The sequence below is a fragment of the Anguilla anguilla genome, chromosome 1 (genome assembly GCF_013347855.1).
Source record: "Anguilla anguilla isolate fAngAng1 chromosome 1, fAngAng1.pri, whole genome shotgun sequence".
NCBI classification, from domain to species: Eukaryota; Metazoa; Chordata; class Actinopteri; order Anguilliformes; family Anguillidae; genus Anguilla; species Anguilla anguilla.
Genome location: NC_049201.1, coordinates 65,486,245 through 65,507,973, shown reverse-complemented (window position 1 = coordinate 65,507,973; position 21,729 = coordinate 65,486,245). Strand labels below are relative to the sequence as shown.

Below are 21,729 nucleotides of genomic sequence, written 5' to 3'. Positions count from 1 at the left end.
TCTGAAAACCGAAACACCTCTATCTACAGTAATATTTTCATCAGCTCTGCGGAAAATTTGCCACCTAAATACAGAATATTCCTTAAATCCAATGAAACAGGCAGTGCCCATGGGAAAAATGATAAATTGCTGACACATGTCCGTTAAAAATATATGTAGAACAGCTCCTCTAAAGTATGCACTCTTTTTTAAATTATATAACAAACATAATATTCAGTACGTTCGACTGCAGCAGGATTTTAAAACTCTAAATCCTATATATGTACTTTATACAAATGAGTACAGATAGAACATATATCATGAAAGAAAAAGAAAATTAATATACTGAGCTTATTTCAGACAATTTAAAAAAATGTGTCACCACTATTTGCATATTATAATTTCATTACACTATTTTTATGTGTGAATCGTTATCATGTTGTGATCATGGTGCATTTCCATCAAAATATTTCTGTAGCAAAGTAACATGATACCGTTTGTCCTTTCATTTAAAACTGTTTTGCAAAATATAATTTTATTAAAAGATGACTACTACAGTATATCTGTTGGGTGATCTTTGTTAGAATAACCTGAAGTCAGTACTGAATCAATCATTACTTTCATTAATGACTCTTTTGCTTAAAGATATCATTTACTGACCACTCTGTACAATACATAGCATGGTGTCCACATCGTACTGTCAGTAGATATGTAAATTGGAGTATACACACATATATATTACAAAGATATAATTATTACTTTATTATTGTCATCATGACATTGATTGTGTATAATATTTTGCTGGGGAGATACATTTTCTAAAATGTGATGGATTATTAATACGGACCAGGCCATGAGTAGAAGGTTTTTGGTAATGAATCAGTGATACAGCAAAATAATATTTTCTTTTTTTCAGTGTTCTTTATCGACATTATGTATCATTTCAAATAGCATAATGGAGGGACTGAAACAAGCCTATATTATCTGATCAAGTCACTTTATTATTATTTCAGAATATTCATAAAATGACATGTTAGCATAAGACTGAAGAGTACCTGTAATTAGGAAACTTTCTGTTATGAAGAAATTGAAATCTTTTGAAGCCACATATTAAGTTAAAAGTGAAAAGCTACTTCAAGGCCTTTTCTACTTCAACTTAAAAATTATTTGTATATTGCATTAAATCAAACATATTTAAAGAGCAGAATCAACTTTGCATGTATGATATCTATAACATTACGCTGCAGCAATTTTCAGATTAAAGTTTAAGGATTTTCTTTTCAAGTGTTATCTTTTGTTATGCGTTTTCTGTCTAATAGAATTGTTTCAGTTATGAAAGTTACAAATGTATCTTTCTCTGTTGTTCATGATTCTTTGAAGGCTGGGGGTTCACTTCATAGGAAACAACAGTAAAATGCTAGATTGAATTTGAGGAGCCTTCAAGCAGCAGGATGCTTATATGATTACCCTACAAAGTGAAGCAATGCTCCTCTCTTTCAAATATCCTTGCTCAGCGGGAAACATTTTCACGTGTATTAAGGTAAGTAAAACAAATCATAGGCCTTGTGTATTAAAAACATATATTTATATTAATACCTGTTAATTTATATTTATATTAATGCTAATCTGTATTTAGATTATTGCCCGTTAATCTGCCAGTCTCCTAGCAATCTTCTGAATCCCCAGGTCCCAGCTCCTGCTGCTCCTCACCCCCTCTGTCTCCAGACCCCAGTCCCATTGCTCCGGGGCTGATTGACAGAGACAGGTTGGTGGAAACCTGCAGGTCTGCTCAGCGTCCAAAGATCTGGACCAGCTTCACCACCCGCCGCACAAAATAAAAAAAGAGCTAAGGTCTGCACATGCAGTGAAAACACACTCCCGGCCTCAATCGCCGCAAACACCGACCTGTGAGGGGGGTGTCACGCAGTTAAAAATACTCACGGAAATCTGGGTGTAGCTCCTGCGCCTCGTCTCCTTCTGTCCTGGGGAAAGTGAACTGCAATGGGCCGACGCTGCCATGGACTAGGGCTTCGGCTCTGGGGCGAGAGGTCTACAAGAGGCGGATTCATGAAGCTGTCCCTGCCACAGGGCACTGCCGGGGAGAGAGAGAGACGCTGAAAGAATGAAACCTCATGTGTATTAATACGGAGCGAAGGGGCCAGATAAACATATAACTTTACTTTGCTGCTAATTGCCATAATTTGAAAGGTAAACAGCAGAGTTTCGCCGGGGAGTTTCAGACGTGGTGCGCTCGGTTCAGGATCCTGGAGGACTGGGCTAGCCGTGGCGCCCAAGTCAGCCACCCCTGTGTCTGCTAAAGCAATTTCCTTCAAAATGTATTTAATTTCCTTTCACAGGCAGGCTCCATACATGCGGTACACCCCAGCAGCCGTCCATAGGGCTTTAATGGGAGCAGCAGCAGCTGAGTGGGTGCAGCGTCCATCCATTTGCTGAACACGTGCAGGCCCAGGCTGAATGAACCTTGGTCACCCGGTCAAAGTGACGCACCCGTCTCCACAAGTTCCCAGATGCGTTCAGTAAACAGTAAATGTGCAGTCAGCTTTGTCCAAAGACTATAACTCCAGCAAAGTAATGTATGAAGAGAAATCAAATAATGTAAAGAAACCAAATTAAATTCATGGAAATAATACAGTTTAGAAATAATGTTTTGATATTTTGTCTTCCTGCGTTTTAAAAATAGAAGCAGATTTATGGCATAATTAAAAGAAAAACCTCTCCAAGGAGGTATGTCCAAATTTCTAATTAATTCAGGAATTATAATAAATACATTGATTATTCACAGGTAAATTTAAAAATGCAAATTGTTCCTTTGCGCTCGTTCCATTATATTTCTAACACAACAAAAATATTTATTTTCCTGCATTTGGAATACATTTTTCTGGCATACAGTGGATACAATTTAAATGAATAAGATTAAATGGTGGAATTGAAATATTAAACAATGTAAAAGACAAAAACAAAATGTATTGGTAATTTTTGAATGTTTAAAAATTGTCCATCTTTAAACCTTTTAAACCTTTATTGAAACGTAAATGAGAATGTACAGTTCGAAAAAAATTTCCCTTCAAAACTAGAAACACTACACCATTTCTACTTCTTCTTCCTCTTCACCATTGTACTGTTTTTTGGTTTAACTGCACAGAAAATGATTATGTAATTTACACCTACTGTATGCCGGTACAAGCTCATGACTAAATGTACACCAGTAAAAACGCTATATTCCTTTTTTTTCATAATTTGGAGCTTTGGAGCCACCGGGTAATTTGTAGGCTTGTCTCATCACTGCAATGTAATCATGTTCCTTCAGGTCCTCCATCGGTCACAGAGTGCACACTACCTTTCTTACCCTCTAAAACATGCAGCCAACCACTTCTTTGCATTCATATTTTTATATTTCTCTTTAATCAGAGGAGTTTCTATGGAACATGGAGGCAGATGAATCGTCCCCTGATGAATCGTCCCTTTCTGGGCAATACCATGGCTTTCATGCATCGTCCTGCTTACAGTCGGCACTGAAACTGTCAGGCTTTAATCAGGAAATTGGAGTGCATCGATGGACTGTAAGGAGGGCACCACCAAGGAGCCCCCATAGAAAGGTCATTTTATAAGATGTGGCTTTCTTACTAAAGGGCAATGAGGAAATAAACATAAGTTCTGTGAAATGTTTTTGATATAAGGTGCAGAGGCAAAATGTCCCATAATAAGTAATGTAAAATGGAAACACGCTTCCTGTACTCAAATAACCAAGTACAATTTATCACACATGAGATGAAAAAAAAATCTACCTGTAGATTCTGAAGAAGACCAGTGGGTTAAAACTTTAACCAAAAGTGTCTTACTGAAGGAAACATCCCAGAGTGCTTCACCAGTCACACTTCATAAAAGTTACAATACAGCCTGCTTGAGATGGACCAATGATGCTTTAGCAACACCTTCATTGACACCCGTTTTTTAAACTTTCATTTTTTCATTTCATTTTTTTACCTTTGATCCCATAAAAGCAAACCAAAGCAACTGGAGAGCAAACCCACTTTGTTCCAGAAAACCACTATAAATTAATCAAGCTTTATGAGCTGTGCAATGGCCATAATATAATGTGAAGAAAAGAAAAATCAACAATCAATTATAGTCAAGATCTTGAAAGTAGGGTTGCTGGGAAGAAATTACTTCAATTTACTTAAGAAGCAAACACATCAGCAGATGAAGTGCCACACAGTATTATAACAGCACCCGATGCCATTGCTGCACTTATTCCAAATCCTTGAACTGATGCAATAGTTTTCTTGGGGGGAAAAAGTGTTACCAGGGGTCAGATAGTCTGAGTCCAAAATAAATTGCATGCTTTTCCTGAGGCAAAGCCATTTTAATAGTTCAGATTTATTGTGCGCTGCTTTTTGGAGGGCGATCGTTTGCATGCGGTCAGTAGCGCAGAGTCTGTGACCCAGCCTCCCTCTCACATTACAGCCTATTTATAACGTCCCCTGCGCTGGCTCCCCCCTCATAGCTGTTCCTTGGAACCACCTTTCCCTTGCACTGGCCTCCGTCTCCTCTCCTGTCATCTGAGAATCTCTTCAGAGGCTTATCTTGGGCTCAGTGTTTACCCTGTGCCGCCTGGCAACAGTCCGCATGCTCAGGATTACCAGAGGAGCTCCCTTTCAACACACAGAAAAGTTTTGAATTCACTTAGCCTTTTTTTTAGTGGGGAAAAGGGAGAGTTGGGTATATGAGGTGAAGGCAACAGAAGGAGTGGTGGGACTTGGATCATCAGTTCTTTCTTTCTTTCTTTCTTTATTTCTTTTCACTGCCTCCTTCCTCTGCTCTCCCTCCTCACTTTTGCTCTTGCGAGGCTTGTTTATTTAATTGAATTTTTGCGCCGAGTTCTTCGGGAGGGGCCCGCGTCCCACGCGATGGATCACACGCTCTTCGGCTGCCTGCGCAGCCCTCACGCGTCTGCGCAGGCCCTGCATCCCGCCTTCGCGCAGTCGCCGCTGGCGCTGCACGGGCGCTCGGACCACGTCTCCTACCCCGACCTGGCGGGGTCCTCGTCCTCCTGCATTGTGGCGGGTTACCCGGGCGACGAGGGCCTGTTCGGCGGGCAGCACCACCGCGGGCATCCCGGGCAGCAGCAGCATCACCACCCGCCGCAGCACCAGCCGGGCTGGCACATCCCGCCCATGCCCTCGCCCTCGCCCGCCAGCGGCCGCCACAGCCTCTGCCTCCCGTCACCCGACAGTGCCTCCCCCGACCTGTGCCCCGGCGGCCCCAGCCTGTGCGCCAGCACCCCCAGCCTGGGGGCCAACACACCCACGGGGGCGTCCTGCGTCCCTGGGGACTTTGGGCGGCAGGCTTTGTCCCCCGCTGAGGCAGAGAAACGCAACGGCAAGAGGAAAAGTGACAGCTCAGGTAAGGAGAGGCCAGAGGCTGCCCTCTAACCCTTCACAACGTGAAGAAACGCACACAGCGCCTCACTGTAAAATGGCAATATTGGACTCTATAATAGTGAAATATATTCAGAACAAATCTTAGAAAAACTGAGACTTTATGTATGTTTGAAGTATAAAAAATACAATCAAAAATAATATTATTTTTATTCTTTGAAAATTCAAATTTGTTTGAAATTACTGAAGTAAAACATACTGTCTGCTGAGTGGTGTGTATATTTAAAGCATTACACTTTTGATATTACCTGTAGCTAAAAAAATTTTTGTTAAGTGTATTAGTGTAACTCATGATTATATAGGCTTCAGATATTTTGAGGCGAGTCAAGGTGGTGGCTGCGCTTTCATTTTGTAAACCTGGCTTTGACGGCGGGAGATGCAGAGTAATACGTTCAGAAAAGCGCTTCTAGATTTTTCCTCACGTGTGCAAAGCAATTAAGCCCAGTAACTTTGTGTGGCATCGCCCCTCTGGCCTTTTTAAATGCCATATGTTTCAGTTCTACGCCTTTTAAACCGCAGAAAGCACAACGATCTGTAAAAAATGAATGTCATGGATTGTGAAAGAGTATACCACCATCTTAAAAGATACTGTACCCTCTGCATCCCTCAACATATCCACTTCTTAGGCAGGAAATGTGTAATTATTTATGATACGGATCTTGTATAGCTATGTAGTGCGGCAATCAAATGTAATATTACTGCGCTCCTTGAGCTCAATCTTGAACGGCAAAATTTAAACCGGTTTTAGCTTGCTGTATTTATTCACCCTGGAAAATAATTTAAAAAAAAATGTTTTTTTTAATTATGTCTCAGCATTAAATGAAAAAAATGAATACGCTACATACCGCGCACATGTGATGAAGGTTATCTGGTGTTATAATGTACAGTATAACAATAAGACACATTCTGAGTAAAATGTACAGAGATAGCTGTATATATACACTATAATTATATTTAATTAATAAGTGAATAATTAATAGCGATAAAATGATTGAAAATTAGCCTCCCAGTGTATAAGCTCTTTTACTTTTCATATAAAGCATTTGTAGATTAATTACAATTTATATATAAAGAGGCCAGTATTTTATCATAAAATATCATAAGAACTTATGACTTTAATTTATGACTCTTCCAATATAACGTGAAAAACTTTCATTCTGATATAATGAAAGGAAAAAAAAAATCAGAGGACTCCTGAGAACACTACTGTGAATGTTTGCGGTGATATTTGGAAGACCAAACATAGTATGCCAGTCATTGTGTATTAGATCAGAAAGTTAGCTTTTTCAATACTATTACCTGCAAGATCACAAAACCTTGGATAAATCTACAAATTTGACAGTAAAGGTATTTGGACTTTTGCATTTGTGTACACAGGAGACTAGTAAATCCGGCTTGATATTAAACCATCAAACGATTATAATTTTTCAGAATATATATTTTTCAGATATAATTTTTATTTAATGAATAAATTGTACTTGTAATCTGAGATTAAGCACATTTCGATGTATATTTTGAAATAACTGTTTTGAAAGCAATACTTTAAATTATCTGACACATATTAACAATATAAATTAAGTAAAGTTGTTTAAATCAGACAGCCTAGGTCCTTGGATGATTTCTTAGGCAAAACGTTATGCCTGTGTGTCTGGTCACCAGGTACACAACATATTTGAGGTCACCCCTGGTGTTTTTATAGATTAATTGAATGTCCCCTCACTGTGAAAATAAAAATGACACCTAAACATGAAATAACAAACTGACCTGCAGTTGCTGATGTCATTTACCACATGGTATGACAGATTAGTGATATCTTTGTTATTATATCTGATGCTAAAATAACATTTTTTTCCTTAGTGTTTCCCCAAGAGCACAAGACTGAACATATTTTATATATACTTTGTATGTATTGTCAGTAGTAAGATTTTTAACAAAATTTTATTTGAATCTACCTTGATTTGTATTAGGTCTTATACTGCAATAAATAATTTGCAAATGCCATAACCTAAATTATTTATTTATTTATTTATTTTTGGGATTGCTCCATTTGCCAGCACAGCAAATCAATTAATATCACTGTCTGAACATGATATTTGTGAACTTATATTTCAGGACAAATAGAAAGTTATATAATATAAACAGGTTATTGAATAGGTAAACAATGATATTTGCTAAGCTAAAAATAAAATGCATTTTATCTAGTCTGGATAAAAAAGGAATCGCATAATGCTAGTCAGTATTGAGACTTATTGAGAAGCAATTCTGCAAGGTGTTCTGTTTGGAAAATAGCCAGTATGCCACTGAGCTTTGCCCTTTCCAGGTTACAATAGCAAAAATACAAGACTTAATGTGCATTCAATTCCGTCTTCAACCGTACAGCTTTTAAATATTTACATTTAAAAGTTGTCCTCGCTGTAGAGCCTTCTTGTGATAAACTGGACCCATGACATGCAAACTTCACAAAGGGATTGTTCCATTCAAGTATGAAATGACTGAATTTTTTGTGCAATATTGCACAGAACATAACGCAAATCTGCTGGCCACTTGTTCAAATAAAAACTAGATTCTTCAAAGTGATGGATGACACTTTATTTTTCACTATAAAGCTGTGATTGATTTAAAATGTTTTGGTTATCAACACATTTTCAGTCAGTCAGGATTGGTCCACTAAAGCTGTCTTGCAGGCTTGGCCATTTAAACTTGGCAGTTTATGTATAATTGTAAAAAGAGGCACACTGTCATAAGTAAAAGCACAATCAGTTTGATGTCATGTAATAGTTCCATTGCTGTACTTCAGTTGTGCTTGAATCAAATGTTAAATGAGTTAATACTCTATTGTAAGTGTAAGTATGCATAATTCTAATAAGATTTATGGGAAAGATGTTAAATGTCATTTAGAGCACAGCAGAAATGGAGAATCTGGTTCTGTAATTGGGCAATGCTTAAATAAAGCATTGCTTCAGTAAATCATGACTGCGTGCATATTACATGTTGTCCCTGTTAAAGAAATATCTCACTTGGGTCACTATGCCAAGTAGTTATTGGTCTCTAAATATGTTTGTTGTATATTTACTTCATGTTTTTATTAGTAGTCATTGAAATCAGTTGGTGTAATCAATCGTCCAAATATTGCGATTTGCTCATGTAGTGTGGATGGTTTTGCTTCTGCATCTGGAGTCAAAATGTGAGCTGAAGCATGTATACAACAATGCTTCATCAGAAAAAATTGAAAAATTTCTTGTATCAACATTGGTTTCACAATATGCTGACATCTTGATTGTTTTGTCTGGCCAGAGCAAGCTTTTTAATTTTCCAATCCAAGCAATGCCATTTGGAGGGACTGGTTCCCCAAGGCCTTAAACGGCCTGTTCTGATGCAGCCTGAGGCTAAACAGAACTATCTCACCTGTGTGTATTGATTCTGAGAAACTATTTAAAGTTGAATAGTCTGCATCCTTAAAATCCTTCATGCTTTGGTATATTACAAAATGCTGATGAAAGGAATTTTACTTTCATACAAGTACATTTCACTTTCATTTACACAAGCAAGACTTGTTTATTTGGGAAGAGCAAAGCTCAGTTTTATTGGAAATGGACCATTTTAACAATCACAAAATAGGCCTCCTCCCTCTTCTCTTCACTGCACAGAAATGTGTCCAGGGCTTTGACTGTTAGTGCTCTCCATCTCTGCCCTTTCTCCCTCCAGTGAGCCTGGTCTTTTCCCCTTCCCTTTAAAAGCACAGTGTTGTTTAAGGTATGTTTAGATCTTGATCCTTCTCTCTGTTTTTGGGTATTCCTCAGATGCATGTTGAGCACGTCGCGGTTTGGTGCGGTTGGGACAGGGCGGGGTGCAGCGGTGGGGCGGTGCTGAGAAGGACGTGTGGACAGGGTGCAACAGGGCAATCTGGGATTCTTCTCAGTCTGATTCATGCAGATTCATGCAGTGATCTTAAGCCCTGTGCAGTGCCCCTTGCACAGTGCTTAAGATGGGTAGACATGAAAATCTGGCAAATTTGCAGTTTTACTTTAGGTTTGTGATAGGTCAATAATAATAATAATAATAATGTGGTGGTACTGCGAAAGACATAGCATTCAAATAACTAAGCTTGCATTCAAATTTTATTTTAAAATGTAACCAGCTGCATCAATGCATTTCTTCCATATGACTATAGGGTACTTCTTGGTTAAGTTGTCTCAATTTTTCCAGTTGATTAAAATAAGAATGCTTTCCATGACCTGAACACGCACATATTATGTTCTTGTGAGCACATGGATTTGTGCTGACCTGATACTGGATCAAAGCCCAGTCTCTTATGGGCAACGCAAACCAACCCTCCCACCAGAATCCCTGCATAGATCTATTATACAAGGGACCTGTCAACTCTGACAGCTTCTAGTTAAACATGGTGCACTTACCCTGCACTCTTATGTAATTAATAGTGAAAACCTCACCTGGCAGCAGAATTATTGAAATACAGTTCATTGTTTTTGTAGAGATGGGCTCAGATTCACCCTAACTGCAATATTATTTCTCATGAACTTTGACAACATAATTTGCAATACATTTATTTTATTTTAACGCATTATATTTGTCTGTTTCTGATTTTAGCAGAGAAACATGTATTTTTTGCAGTGATGACGTCGGAAGTCAATGTGGGTAGGAAAGCAAGGAATGGTGTAGCCAGATATAGGGGTAATTAAGTGGCCCATTTCTTGGGAATTTGGTAAGGACACGAAGGTTAACATCACTGCTCTTTTGGAAAGTTTCGTGGGACCTTAGTGATGACAATGATGGTTTAACATCTACAGTAATCCAAAGGACAGGGCTGTTCCTTCACTGCGCAAGGGTATTCGATCTTTAGTCCAGAGGGAAGAGTGCTCCCTACTGGCCCTGGATCTTAGCTTTCCCAGGAGGTCACCCATCAAAACACCAGCAGTTTATCCCTGCGTAGCTTCACATGATTCTATGGCTAAATTTGTACTCAGTATTTACATTCGTACCCAGGATTACATTCATACATTATATAACGTATGATCATATATTTATATGGATGGAGACTCATTGAAATGGATGCGGGTTGACCTGTGATTGGCCTTCTGTGAGGAGGGGCCCAATCTGAGTGCAGCATTTTCCTCGCACTCTTCTTTATTGTGGAAGGATGAAAGTCACACCAGAGACCTAATTGCTGTGGTGTAGTGGCTGCCTTGTAAAGCTGTGGACTCTTTCAAGTTTGAGCTGGATTGGATTCCAGTGGCTGGGCACGTTATTCTTATTCCTAAACAATGTCAATGTTTACCAGAGAGTAAATGCAAGTATTGGCTCATTTCATTAGTGGCAAAAAAACTGCCAGATTTAGGTTGGCTGTTTTTTCTGAGCATGTGAGTGTGCGTGCTTGCCTGTGTGTGTGCGTGCGTGCATGTGTGTGTGCATGCGTGTGAGAGACTGAGAGAGAGAGAGAGAGAGAGAGAGAGAGAGAGACTCTAATCACTGTCACTGTTTTCTAGGTTTTAGATCAGAGGAAAAGTTCTAAAATATGTATCATTATGATTTGTGTTTTCTTACGCTATGAAAGTGGAAAGGCAGATGAATCAGTCCCTTGGCTTTCAGTTATTAACATACATAAACATTCAAAATAAAATCAATAAATAAATATTTTGTGTTTCGTTACCGACTCCTCAGTTTTATATGAATTAATGTGGAAACTGTTTTGTAATGAAACCGGTGGTTCATGAATGATGATTTCAAAACAGCAGAGATTGTATGAAATGAAATAAACTAAGACTACCTTTATTGAGAAACAAAATGTAAAGCATAGTATGTGGACAAAACTGTCTCCATGATGCAAAACATTTACAGTTAAACCTGAAAATTGCTGTAAAATCAAAGTTTAAATTTGTACATACAGTACAGACATTTACAACTGCAGACCAAAAGTCCCTTTTGAACTTAAAAACCTGAACAGTTTAATTAAAATAACGAGAGTCTTTGTGGACAGAACAGAAATGTGATTAATAAACAGACCTAGTTTCTCTCCTTAATGACGTGGCAATGGAGAATCTCCTGACTGCTGTGTTTTGGCTCATTATCCACACCCTATCTACAGTTTAGTTTGGGATTGCCAGTTGGATTAACACACGCTTTGAGACATGGCCAAAGATGAATTATTAGGCAATCTTTGTAGCCTTAAAGTGAAACATTCTCTATGTGAAATTGAAGCTTGCCTGAAAAAAGAAAAACCACAAAGTCTGGTCAGAAGAAGCAAGCTGAGGGAAAAAATTAACACAGCATGTATTTTTATTTTTTCCAGTAATAAAGCAGAAAAACTCTCCTTTAGACTGAATCAAAACAGCCCAGATCAGCGCTGCATCTAACAAGGGTTTGAAGGGAGTACTTATGGAACAGCATTTGTAACCAGAAACGTGAAGGGTTTCATACTGTGTGGAACATTGCTTGCTTTCATTGAGCAATATGCTTGATTATGAACTCATTCAGTTTGTGGTAGCAGTGGTACTACTGCTACTGCTACTACTACTTCTACTATTACTGTTACTACTACTACTGCTACTACTACAACTACTACAACTACTACTACTGTAACTACAACTAATAATAATATAATAATAATAATAATCATCATTATCATCATCATCATCATCATAAAAATGGACAGTACAGTAAAAACCTTTCCATAAGGTTACCTGTTTACAAAGGAATAATGTATTTTAAAAACCTGCTTACAGCAGCTGCTTACAGTGCTTTTGTGTTGTGTTCTTGGGAGAAAGGTGAGGTAGCATCATTTGGGGTTTGACTGCTATGTGTGGTGGCACACATTGTGTGCTGTGACTCTTTCAGGGACCAGCCACTTCATTACTAAGGACACTAAGCATCCATTACAGGAGAACCATGACCATTTCTTGAGTTTCATATTTGAGAAAAATCATGATTATTACACAGATTCCCAACAATACCATGCAGTCCAACTGCTGTACAATATGTTATTTTCCATTAAAAGTATTTTTTCTTCTTGACAATTCACTTGTGGGTTTATTTTATTTTTTCAAAAAGAATAAATCAGTTAGCATAGATATCTAACTGGAGCTTGATGTTGATTTTAAGCTTTCTGGGAAGTCAATGAATATTTGAAAAAGAACCCCAGAGACATCTCTGGTGGACATAGCAGGCACTGGAACTTAAACAGTGTATTTACCAGCTGCATATCCAACTAAACACCTTCCTGGGGTTTCCTTCATCATTTGCCCTTTAATATTTACTCCCGACAAATGAAGGCATTAAGGTTTTTTGTTGTTATTTTTAATTTAATTTAAATTTAATTAAAACATTTTTTTTAGACATCCTGCAAAGCTGTTTCGTTCCATATTACAAAAAGCGAAGTCCACATTGGAAAGTAGAGCCGGCCCATTCTGCGAGCACAGCTGCCAGAGCCAGTCACACACACACGCACAGACACTCCTGGGTCCTTCCAGCCACTCACAACATGCATAAACAATACAGTACAATAAACGGTGACTGGCAGCCCCAATTGTTTGACCTACCAGATCCCTTTCCTGCATTGGTATTATTCGCGTCTCCGATTCGCACCTGCCATTTATCACAGGTTATATATTTTTTTCTTTTTCCTTTGTAGCGTCTGAAAAAATGTTCTGTTTTTCATTCCAGATTCTCAGGACGGGAACTATAAGACCGATGTGAGCAGCAAACCCAGAAAAGAGAGGACAGCATTCACCAAGGAACAGATTCGAGAGCTGGAGGCAGAGTTTGCGCATCACAACTATTTGACAAGGCTGAGACGTTATGAGATAGCTGTGAATCTGGACCTCACAGAAAGACAGGTAGGCGACATATGCTATATTACTGCAATACTCCCATCTGCCCACAGCTCTGAAAATGTGTAAAAATGAGTAAAAAGCCATTTCTAATGGCCAACACTAAAACATGTCCAACTCTGATAAATGTTTCTAAAGGCTTGTGATTAAAGATTAGGCAGCTGGTCAGACTTGTTGTTTTGGCCAGTTATTTAGTCCGGTTACCATGTTTAAATTAATTAATTTCAGCATCACACCAAAATGTCTGAAGCTTCATAGATCTGTGGTGATAAGACGAAGCTCATTTAATTTCTGACTTGGATGCTTCCCAAAAAGCACGACGATACTGTGCTTTTATGGGTCACTGTGTAACACAGAGGGCCGTACGCTATGCTCACAGGCAACTGAAACAGCTGATAAGGGCGCCAACTTTCATAATGCTGGTATAGCTACCAAACTTGTGGGCTGCTGTTTTGAGTTTCTGCGTTATTCCGCTCCAGCTGTGACTGTGGAGGCAATGTCATATTCCAGATGTTTCTGAGTATTCTTCCAGTTAGGTAATAGACAAGTAATGGAGACAGGCAAAGGAAATGCTGTCTAGGAAGCCACTTCCTCCTCTCCCTCTCCTTTTACAAATTAGTTTCTTTGTGTAGGGCAGACTATAAGTAGCTACATGCCAAATTAATGACTCCTGACACAATGATTCAGGCTCAACTTAACACAACAAGATGTGCTGTAATGTCCTGCACACATTGTCTCAGTAAATCTTCAAAGGGGGGCACAGAATGCACAAATAAATCATTTGCTGACAATGGCCTTTTATCAAACTACTGCCATATGCCCTTTCCTTTACTTCCAGGAATGAGTATATGGCAGTGTCAAATATTTCCTTTTAAAACATGTTTTTAATCTTTATTAACAGCCACTAGACCCCTATTGTTGTTCAAGAAATAAAAAGGAGCACTTGCGTTAAGGACGGTGTATTGGGGTTAGATTTTATAGAGGCCTACACTAAATGTTTAAAGGAAGGAAATTCTACTGTGATACTACTAAAGAGGTTAGCTTTGCAAGCTTTGCAAGCTTGTGTGCTCATTTCAGCCAATACCTCTGCACTATGATGTTCTTGTGCTTTCAGCACTTCTGTGCAAGCTACAGTTTGTATTTGACTATTGCAGGTATTCACGATGAGAGGGAAAATTAGTTCATTTTCAGTGTTAGCAGTGCCATATGAATAATTTTTCAGTGGAAGGATCACAGAGTCTAAATCAATAAAACAGACCGCATAGTAAATATCTGTTATTCTACCCAACATAATCATTTATTTCTTTTTTTGGATTCAGCTAATTCTGTTGATGAATAACACCAGAGATTAGTTTTAGTGAATCATTTAGGATTTTACATTTTTGTGATACAACAGGAGCATCTTTTCTCAGTTTTCTTTAATTGTGAAGACGGTGCATGTTTTCTGGGTGCTGTTTCAAATAATTTTGTAATGCATAGAATATACCCTTCCATAAACTTATTATTGGCATTAAGCCAGCCAGCCAGCCAGCCAGTCTGCAAAGAGAGAGGGGAAAATTTGACCCATTGTAATGATTGTGCCAGACATGGTGATAACTTGACAGGTGATTTGAAATAAGATTCCCAGAAGTTTGTCACCTTTCTAAATTATACTCATTAGTGCCATCATACTTACTAGCTGTGTAGGGTATCACACCGGCCTGAATAAATAATTGCCACTTTATTTTTTATAGACTGTGGTTAGTGCAATGCAGCTGGTTTATTGTGTAGTTCGAGAATATCATCTGAACATCAGTGTTATTCCCAGGAACACAGAGGCAAATCACCAAGAAGGCACAGAAGGCCCCGTTATATTCATTAAGGGTAGTTACCCAAACAAACAAGCACTTAGCATTTTACACTAAAGAAAATTCCATTACACATTTTCAGTCAACCTATAACATAATTATCCCAAAAGCAAATTCCGAAAGAAAGAAAGGATGGTGAAGAGAGGCAGTAGAGCCATGGTACAGCCTGAAGACATGACACACATGATGGTTTCTTCCTGAGTCAGTGTGCATATGGAACTCTCAGTACCATTGGCAATAACATGTCATCAGAGATTTCTTTCAGTGGAGTGCCGAGCTGAAGCACTGGCTTAGGGTGTCGCGATGAATCGTCTGGCACAGATCAAATGTGGACCACATCACTTTCCACTGTGGCTGGAGCCCCATGGAATTATGAATAATGCCACAATATTACCCTTAGAGGAAAGGTTTCTTGCCTTTTTTTCTCAGTAGAGATTCTGCTGGTCAGGTAGGCAGCATCTGTGATCTGACTCTACCAGTTGCATCAGATGGGTAGTCCTCCAGGGCAGTATCGGACACATCACAGCTGGTGGATTCTAGAATGGAAAAGAAAAGATTAACTGGCTATATGAGTTTCGGAGAACCCGTGTGCTTCTGTACAGATTTATAGAGGGATGTTGCAGGGATGAGACTGGCCTACAGCTGTAACTGGGCATTCAAATTTCAGTTTCATCTGAACTATAACTTTAAAGGTCCTACCATTACTGTATATCTTAATGTCATAACATCTGAAAATAATTAGCTCCTTGTGGCCCTTATGTTTTGGAGCAAGTATATCATAACGCAATGAATGTGCAAGTAGCTAGATACATCACTCTGCCAAAACCACGTCAATGCTATACCCATACTCCACTTTCACTCTGACTGAGAGAATTGCCAGCCATGCAGATATATTTTAAGGTCACACTTCTTATAGTAAAGACAGTGTGTGGCTCAGTAGCTTGTGTAGTAATACAACACCTATGCCTATGGGAATTTAAAACTGCCAATCTTCCAAATTTACGACTGCAAATGCAAGAGCAACCTCCCCAAGTTCCCTAATTATTGTTTTGGTATCACTGTAACTGTTTGCTAATGCACCAATACTGTTTTAATCCATATATACTGAGAGGAATTGTGTTGCATCTGTTAAAATATTGAGATTTAAAAAAAATTATGGTGACCAATGTTTATTTATCAAAAATGTATTTTTAGTGCCATAAAACAATGCTAGGCATTACACTTGCTAAAGGGTCAAAGGGTTATATTTATCTTTAATTGGTTCCACTGTCATAAATATATGCAGTACTGTATTTTATTTGACACTGGGTTTTACTCATAACAAGGTGACCTCTGACCCATCAATAAGTAAGCCATTGTAATCGATGCTGTGGACTGCACAGGTGAAAGGCAACGCAAATGTTTGCGCCGTAAACGGACTTCCTGGTCGTGTGATTGGCGGTCCCAAGGTACCACAGTCCTTAAAATAAACCCGGCCCGGAGAGAAGCCCTCCTTGGTGATTTCTCACAGTCGAAGGCTCCTCCGCGCTAGTCGGGCCCAGTCCGCATCAGCTGTTTTAAGCAACAGCTTAATCATCATTCTGGGAGACGTAAATACTAAACAACTTGTCGAGTAAGGGAAAGAAGGAAGAGCTTGATGCCGGAGAGCAGATGTGACTGATGCATCAGCACATAATTGCTGATGTAGAAATAGCTGCCAAATGCAAACCTTCCAGACATGGCGTCCGTACAGTTTATACAATTTCCCACGTTCGAAATGGAAAACCGATTTACATTTTAGGATAACGAGCGCTGTTTTTCTTGTTGATTGTGTGATGACGTTCGCATGACATTGGCTATAGTTGTTCAGCTGCTTTCATGTTTTATGTGGGCAATGATGCCAGTGGTTTGACACATGAAATATTATTAATCAGTGCTACATATAGTGCGGCATAAACACAGCACACATGGGATTACTGCTGTTCTAAACTAAAAAAATTTGACCCAGTTTATACTTGTCTTTTTTGTGATGTAGATTAAATTCCCTGACAAATCCAAAATGTGTCATATTTGAGGATTATGGCCTAAATTACAGGAAACTAGATATAGACCAGATCTGTCCAAATCCAGTTTCGATCATAGAGATTGCATAGGTCGGATTCTGCTGATATTCAATATGAATGTAAACATTCCAGTATGTGCTTTCTCCCGTCATCCACATTATACTGATAAATAACATCCCATGAGGGAGAGATGCCCTGTTGTAAAGCTTTTTGTCAGGTTGGATGGAACATCAAGTGCAACAACTAAGAAGAATGTGATCTCAGGTTAAACACACAAAAGGAATTCAAGGAATCTGTAAGGAATTCAAAATCTAATGTTAACAGGCGACCACAGATATCAGACATACATACATTTGATTTGTCGACCATATTGGATGTGAATACGAACAGGAGCATAAAGACAACACTTATCCTGGAAGACAGTTTACCTTATAAAGGGACTGTCTCTAACTTGTCTTTTACAAGGGTTATTTACTTGAAAAATTTAACACGAGGAAAATATGCATGTGTCATGTTAGGGCTTCTGAGCTGAGATGTGCTCTGTAACACTTTCCATGGAGCAGAATCTCTTACTCTCTGCTTGTCTCTTGTCTGATGTCTGATGCAAATTTCTGTATTAGCAGGTTAAAAAGATACAGTAAGTCTGAGGTATTCTGCAGAATAAATATTTATTTGTCCTTCATCCTGTTTTTCTTGTTTGATTTGCAGGTGAAAGTTTGGTTTCAGAACAGAAGAATGAAGTGGAAGCGCGTGAAAGGGGGGCAGCAAGGGGCAGTGGCACGAGAGAAAGAACTGGTCAACGTTAAAAAGGGGACACTACTGCCTTCAGAGTTCTCTGGCATTGCGGGACTCCATCACTCAGCAGACTCCCTGGTCAACGAGGACAGTCACGACAGTGATCAGAGTTCGGAGCATGCTCACTTATGATTGACGGCAGACCATGCCCTCACAGAACAGACTCCGCCTCCTCACTCAGGAAAGAATACGTCTAATAAATGATAGGTGTTATGATAGCTGATTGCTCATAGCTCATGCGTTGATGAGTAAGGATGACATGAATTAAAAGATACATAAACATGTATAAATGTACAAAAAATGATATGGGTTGCAGGAACTACAAGGCTATTTGTTTTTTCATTAAAACTAAGATTCACATTTAAGGAAACCTCAGATAAAAAATAAACACAAATTCCAAACCTTTATCAAACAAAATACCTACCATAGGTTTAATTTGAAAATATCAAATAGAAGATGCACACTTGAAATATGAAGTTTCCTAATGAGTTTTACATGTCTAATATGAATCTCTGTTCTTCTGCACAAGGCCTCTGAGAAGTGTTAAGACACATTCTGATTGGCCAAAGTGTTGTGAACATTCCACATTTTGTGTCTTACAAAGACAATGGGCAGCCATATGCTTTTGTTTGCACTGTTGAACACCTGCCTATATTGGTTTCTACTGTATGTGTTGAAAGTTACGATGAAATCGAACTATGATGAAATCAAACGTGCAGGAGAATCAAATACTTGTTCAGCTAATATCCTGTAAATAGTTCTCAGTATTTTTTCTTTTCTTATTTACATGCTAACAACAGTTCCCTATTTAGAATATAACATCCACACAATAATAAACATTGCTTGTATACTGCTAGGGTGACTGTGTGATTCGGTGGCCTGAATAATCTCATTTTTAAATGAAACAAACATGAAAAAAGTTATGCAAAGGAGTAGCCTACCATATTAAATGCTTTTCAGATTAAATAAAGTTGTTCCTGTACTAAATTAATTACATATTCTTAAACCATTACCTAACAACAGCTTGTAGAAAGGTACCATACTGCAGATCCACATGGATCTTGATTTCAAGCATGCCAATGATTTGAACTGAGTCTACATGAATTAATCATTATGGAAAAAGGAGAGGGCTGCTGATGGAGTATATGCAAAATATTTTTTCCTCCAGGCAAAATTGTGAGTTCTGCCAAAACATGAGGAGAGCGACTCCAAATGAGCCATACTTTATTGCAAAATTACATTTAAAATAATGTCAAGGCTTGATCCTTTTGTAACTATGGTGTGAGCATGCATTCTAATTCACATAGTTGCTTTTTGGCCACTCTCAAGATGTTAAAAGATCATTTTTCATACCATAGTGGTTGGTGATTCAATACCTTCTGATTATTGAATGGGGAGTCTGCACAATATATGCTTTCCAACTAAACCTGAATCTAAGCTTGAAATTGCAAGTAACTGCAATTTTTCAGAAACAGATCTCTGGTGTTTCACAGGCATGAAAAGAAACCCTCTACATGGAAATGCTGATGCAGGCTGAGGCCTAAACATGTAAGTTTCTATATTTAGTAAAAACAACTGAAGAGGGTGCCATCAGAATAACTGACAAACAGTAGATTGCTGATAATCCTGCTCTTAAAACATGCATTTCTACTATTTATAAACCTGAACAGTACTTTATTTCTTATTTTATGTGCATTTTGACACAAAGTAATACCAGTTAAATACAGAGGAATATTCTACTTTTCCACTGTTCCCAGGGACTCCCACACCCTCTTCTCTCTGTTGAGTGACATGAGGTTAAGTCTATAGTGTAAATGAAAAATAAAAATCTTGATCAGTCTACTTGTTTTTAAAACCCCAAGGCATTGTTTTAAAGCACGCTACTCCTGATCACAGATGATTGCACCACCTTGATCCATCTGAGAAATGCTTTCCTTTAGCAGGAAAAGCAATGTTGTTCTACTAACGTGCCAGGCCAAAAATAACATTGCAAACGAAATGCTTTTCCACACTGTGTTTCAGTACCAGCTCACTTTTCCAAAATAATGATTTAGCATAATTTTCATCAGTTGTCTAGTTGTTGATGGCTAATGTACAATGACCTATGATACCCTAAGGCATAATTAATATTCACAACTGGTATATGTCTCTGGGAGATAAATATGCAGACAGGCCGACACAAAATACACTCATATGTGCTTTTGTTACACTGATCTCTGAAATTGGTGGTACTGTTTTTGGAAATTTTAAATAAATTAATATGATAATGACAGACACCTAGTAATATTCAAAAGGATTTTCAACAGAATGTTCAAGAAGGGAAAAATTCCCTGAAACTACCTGGGCTGTATTCAATTTCTCTCAGTTTTTGCATACATGTTGGTGCGTTTCCAACTGATGGACTTGCAGAGGGTAAAAAACGCCTGCTGTGAAAACTCCCCAACCGCTATACATTTTTTTTTTACGCCGTAGATGTATATAGCTGACATGGCATCATTGTATTTAATTAGGTTTCACTGTGTAAAAATGCACGTTTCTTTTGGAATTTTTTTCATGCTCAAATAGGTTGAAAATTCTTCAAATATCTTCGAATTGGCTACTTTGTACATGCAAAAAATCCGTTGTAATTGATATTCTATTCAAAGTTTTCCCCAAAGTCTGGAGACCGGCATATTTACTGACAACACTGATAACTCTGGGATTCCGTGTAGTGGAGCTGCAGAGCTACTGATATGGCAAGGAAACAGGGCCCGTGAGTGAAACTATAATTTCTCATTTTTTTTAAGGGTGCATGATAGAAATACTGTTGTCGATATCAATCGCCAATTGGCCTATGCGATAGGCTACCCCGTTTTAAATTATAACATAATTAAATTGAAACGGCATCTATCTTTCTGTCCCAGCTGTAATTACAAAGGCTGCCGTGAGTAGGTTAGCCTACTGCATGAACACAGAAGCCCAGGCAGTTCCTCTCTAATTGGCTTGTAGTTTACTCAACACCTGTGGTGAACCTTTATACATAGCTTTGTAACCCATAAGGAGAAGCACATAAATATTTATTTTCTCTAAATTATAAAAAATGTTGAGTGCGGGCATTTTCTGGGTATAATAACATACACTAAATCAATATGGTTTGATTTGATCTTTTTCAAAATGATTTTAATGTTTGTTCTGAACTTTCGTTCCATAAGAGATTCAGTTTGAATCGTTCGTCTCTAGACCGTCTAGATATATGGACGCTGTCTGCACTTACACTGACCTTTGATCTCAAGTCCAAGGTTCGAGATGTACTTCTGGTGACATAAAAGTGGGCGACAAAGCAGACCGCGCCATTCCATACGTCTCGTTAAGTCCTGAATCATAATGGCCAGTATGGAAGTGGAAACTCCTGCCATTACTTTAAATCAGGTCGCTCGTACGATGTTCTATCTGGTTACACCAAATGAAACATCCTTCCAGCATGTCGAGGAAGTGCCCGACTACGTAGATAAGGTGAGGAAACCGGAAGTTCATGAATAATTTGTATTTCTCCTGGAAACAGCTTCTGAAGTTCAGTTTAACTTCATAAATTATAATAACCAGTGACATCGTAATCGTATTGTTTAAAAAAACGCAGCAAGACTATAGATATCTAACTGTCAAGGGCTAGCTAGTGTTTTGGTTGTTTGCAGGGGATTTAAGAGTGGACAATAACCTAATAACAGTAACAACATAGCTTGTTACGTTTTAGGTTAATGTTTAGCCTAAGTGACTGCGTTTAAAC

At 38.4% G+C, this 21,729-nt stretch overlaps 2 protein-coding genes and 1 long non-coding RNA gene across 4 annotated transcripts in view; 2 read left to right on the top strand and 1 right to left on the bottom strand.

Moving 5' to 3' along the window:
• The first annotated feature begins 4,477 nt into the window (after window positions 1-4,477).
• meox2a (mesenchyme homeobox 2a) lies at window positions 4,478-18,285 on the top strand. Its single transcript, XM_035411473.1, has 3 exons — window positions 4,478-5,403; window positions 13,116-13,288; window positions 17,880-18,285. Exons 1-3 carry the CDS (start codon window positions 4,908-4,910, stop codon window positions 18,096-18,098), a joined length of 888 nt encoding a protein of 295 aa, XP_035267364.1. The 5' UTR covers window positions 4,478-4,907; the 3' UTR covers window positions 18,099-18,285.
• On the bottom strand, window positions 14,655-21,357 carry LOC118224226. Its single transcript, XR_004764607.1, has 2 exons — window positions 21,226-21,357; window positions 14,655-15,665 (listed from the first exon to the last, which is right to left on the bottom strand). It is a non-coding gene; the product is annotated as an uncharacterized LOC118224226 (long non-coding RNA).
• The window catches only part of agmo (alkylglycerol monooxygenase), a 46,999-nt gene continuing 45,871 nt past the window's right edge, over window positions 20,602-21,729 (top strand). Inside the window, exon 1 of one of the 2 annotated variants that reach the window (XM_035411462.1) lies at window positions 20,602-20,718. Coding sequence is in view for 1 of the 2 variants with exons in the window: in XM_035411447.1 (XP_035267338.1) it covers window positions 21,330-21,458 (129 nt within the window). In the remaining variant the exon portion in view is untranslated. Of the gene's footprint in view, window positions 20,719-21,298; window positions 21,459-21,729 lie in introns of those variants that run through there. The other variant, XM_035411447.1, reaches the window with a different exon arrangement.

Bases quoted from the DNA above. Each gene is read 5' to 3' on its own strand.
- meox2a (XM_035411473.1), top strand. From the start codon at position 4,908: ATGGATCACACGCTCTTCGGCTGCCTGCGCAGCCCTCACGCGTCTGCG. The intron at 5,404-13,115 runs GTAAGGAGAGGC...TTTTCATTCCAG, and splicing joins GAGGAAAAGTGACAGCTCAG to ATTCTCAGGACGGGAACTAT. The intron at 13,289-17,879 runs GTAGGCGACATA...TTTGATTTGCAG, and splicing joins TGGACCTCACAGAAAGACAG to GTGAAAGTTTGGTTTCAGAA.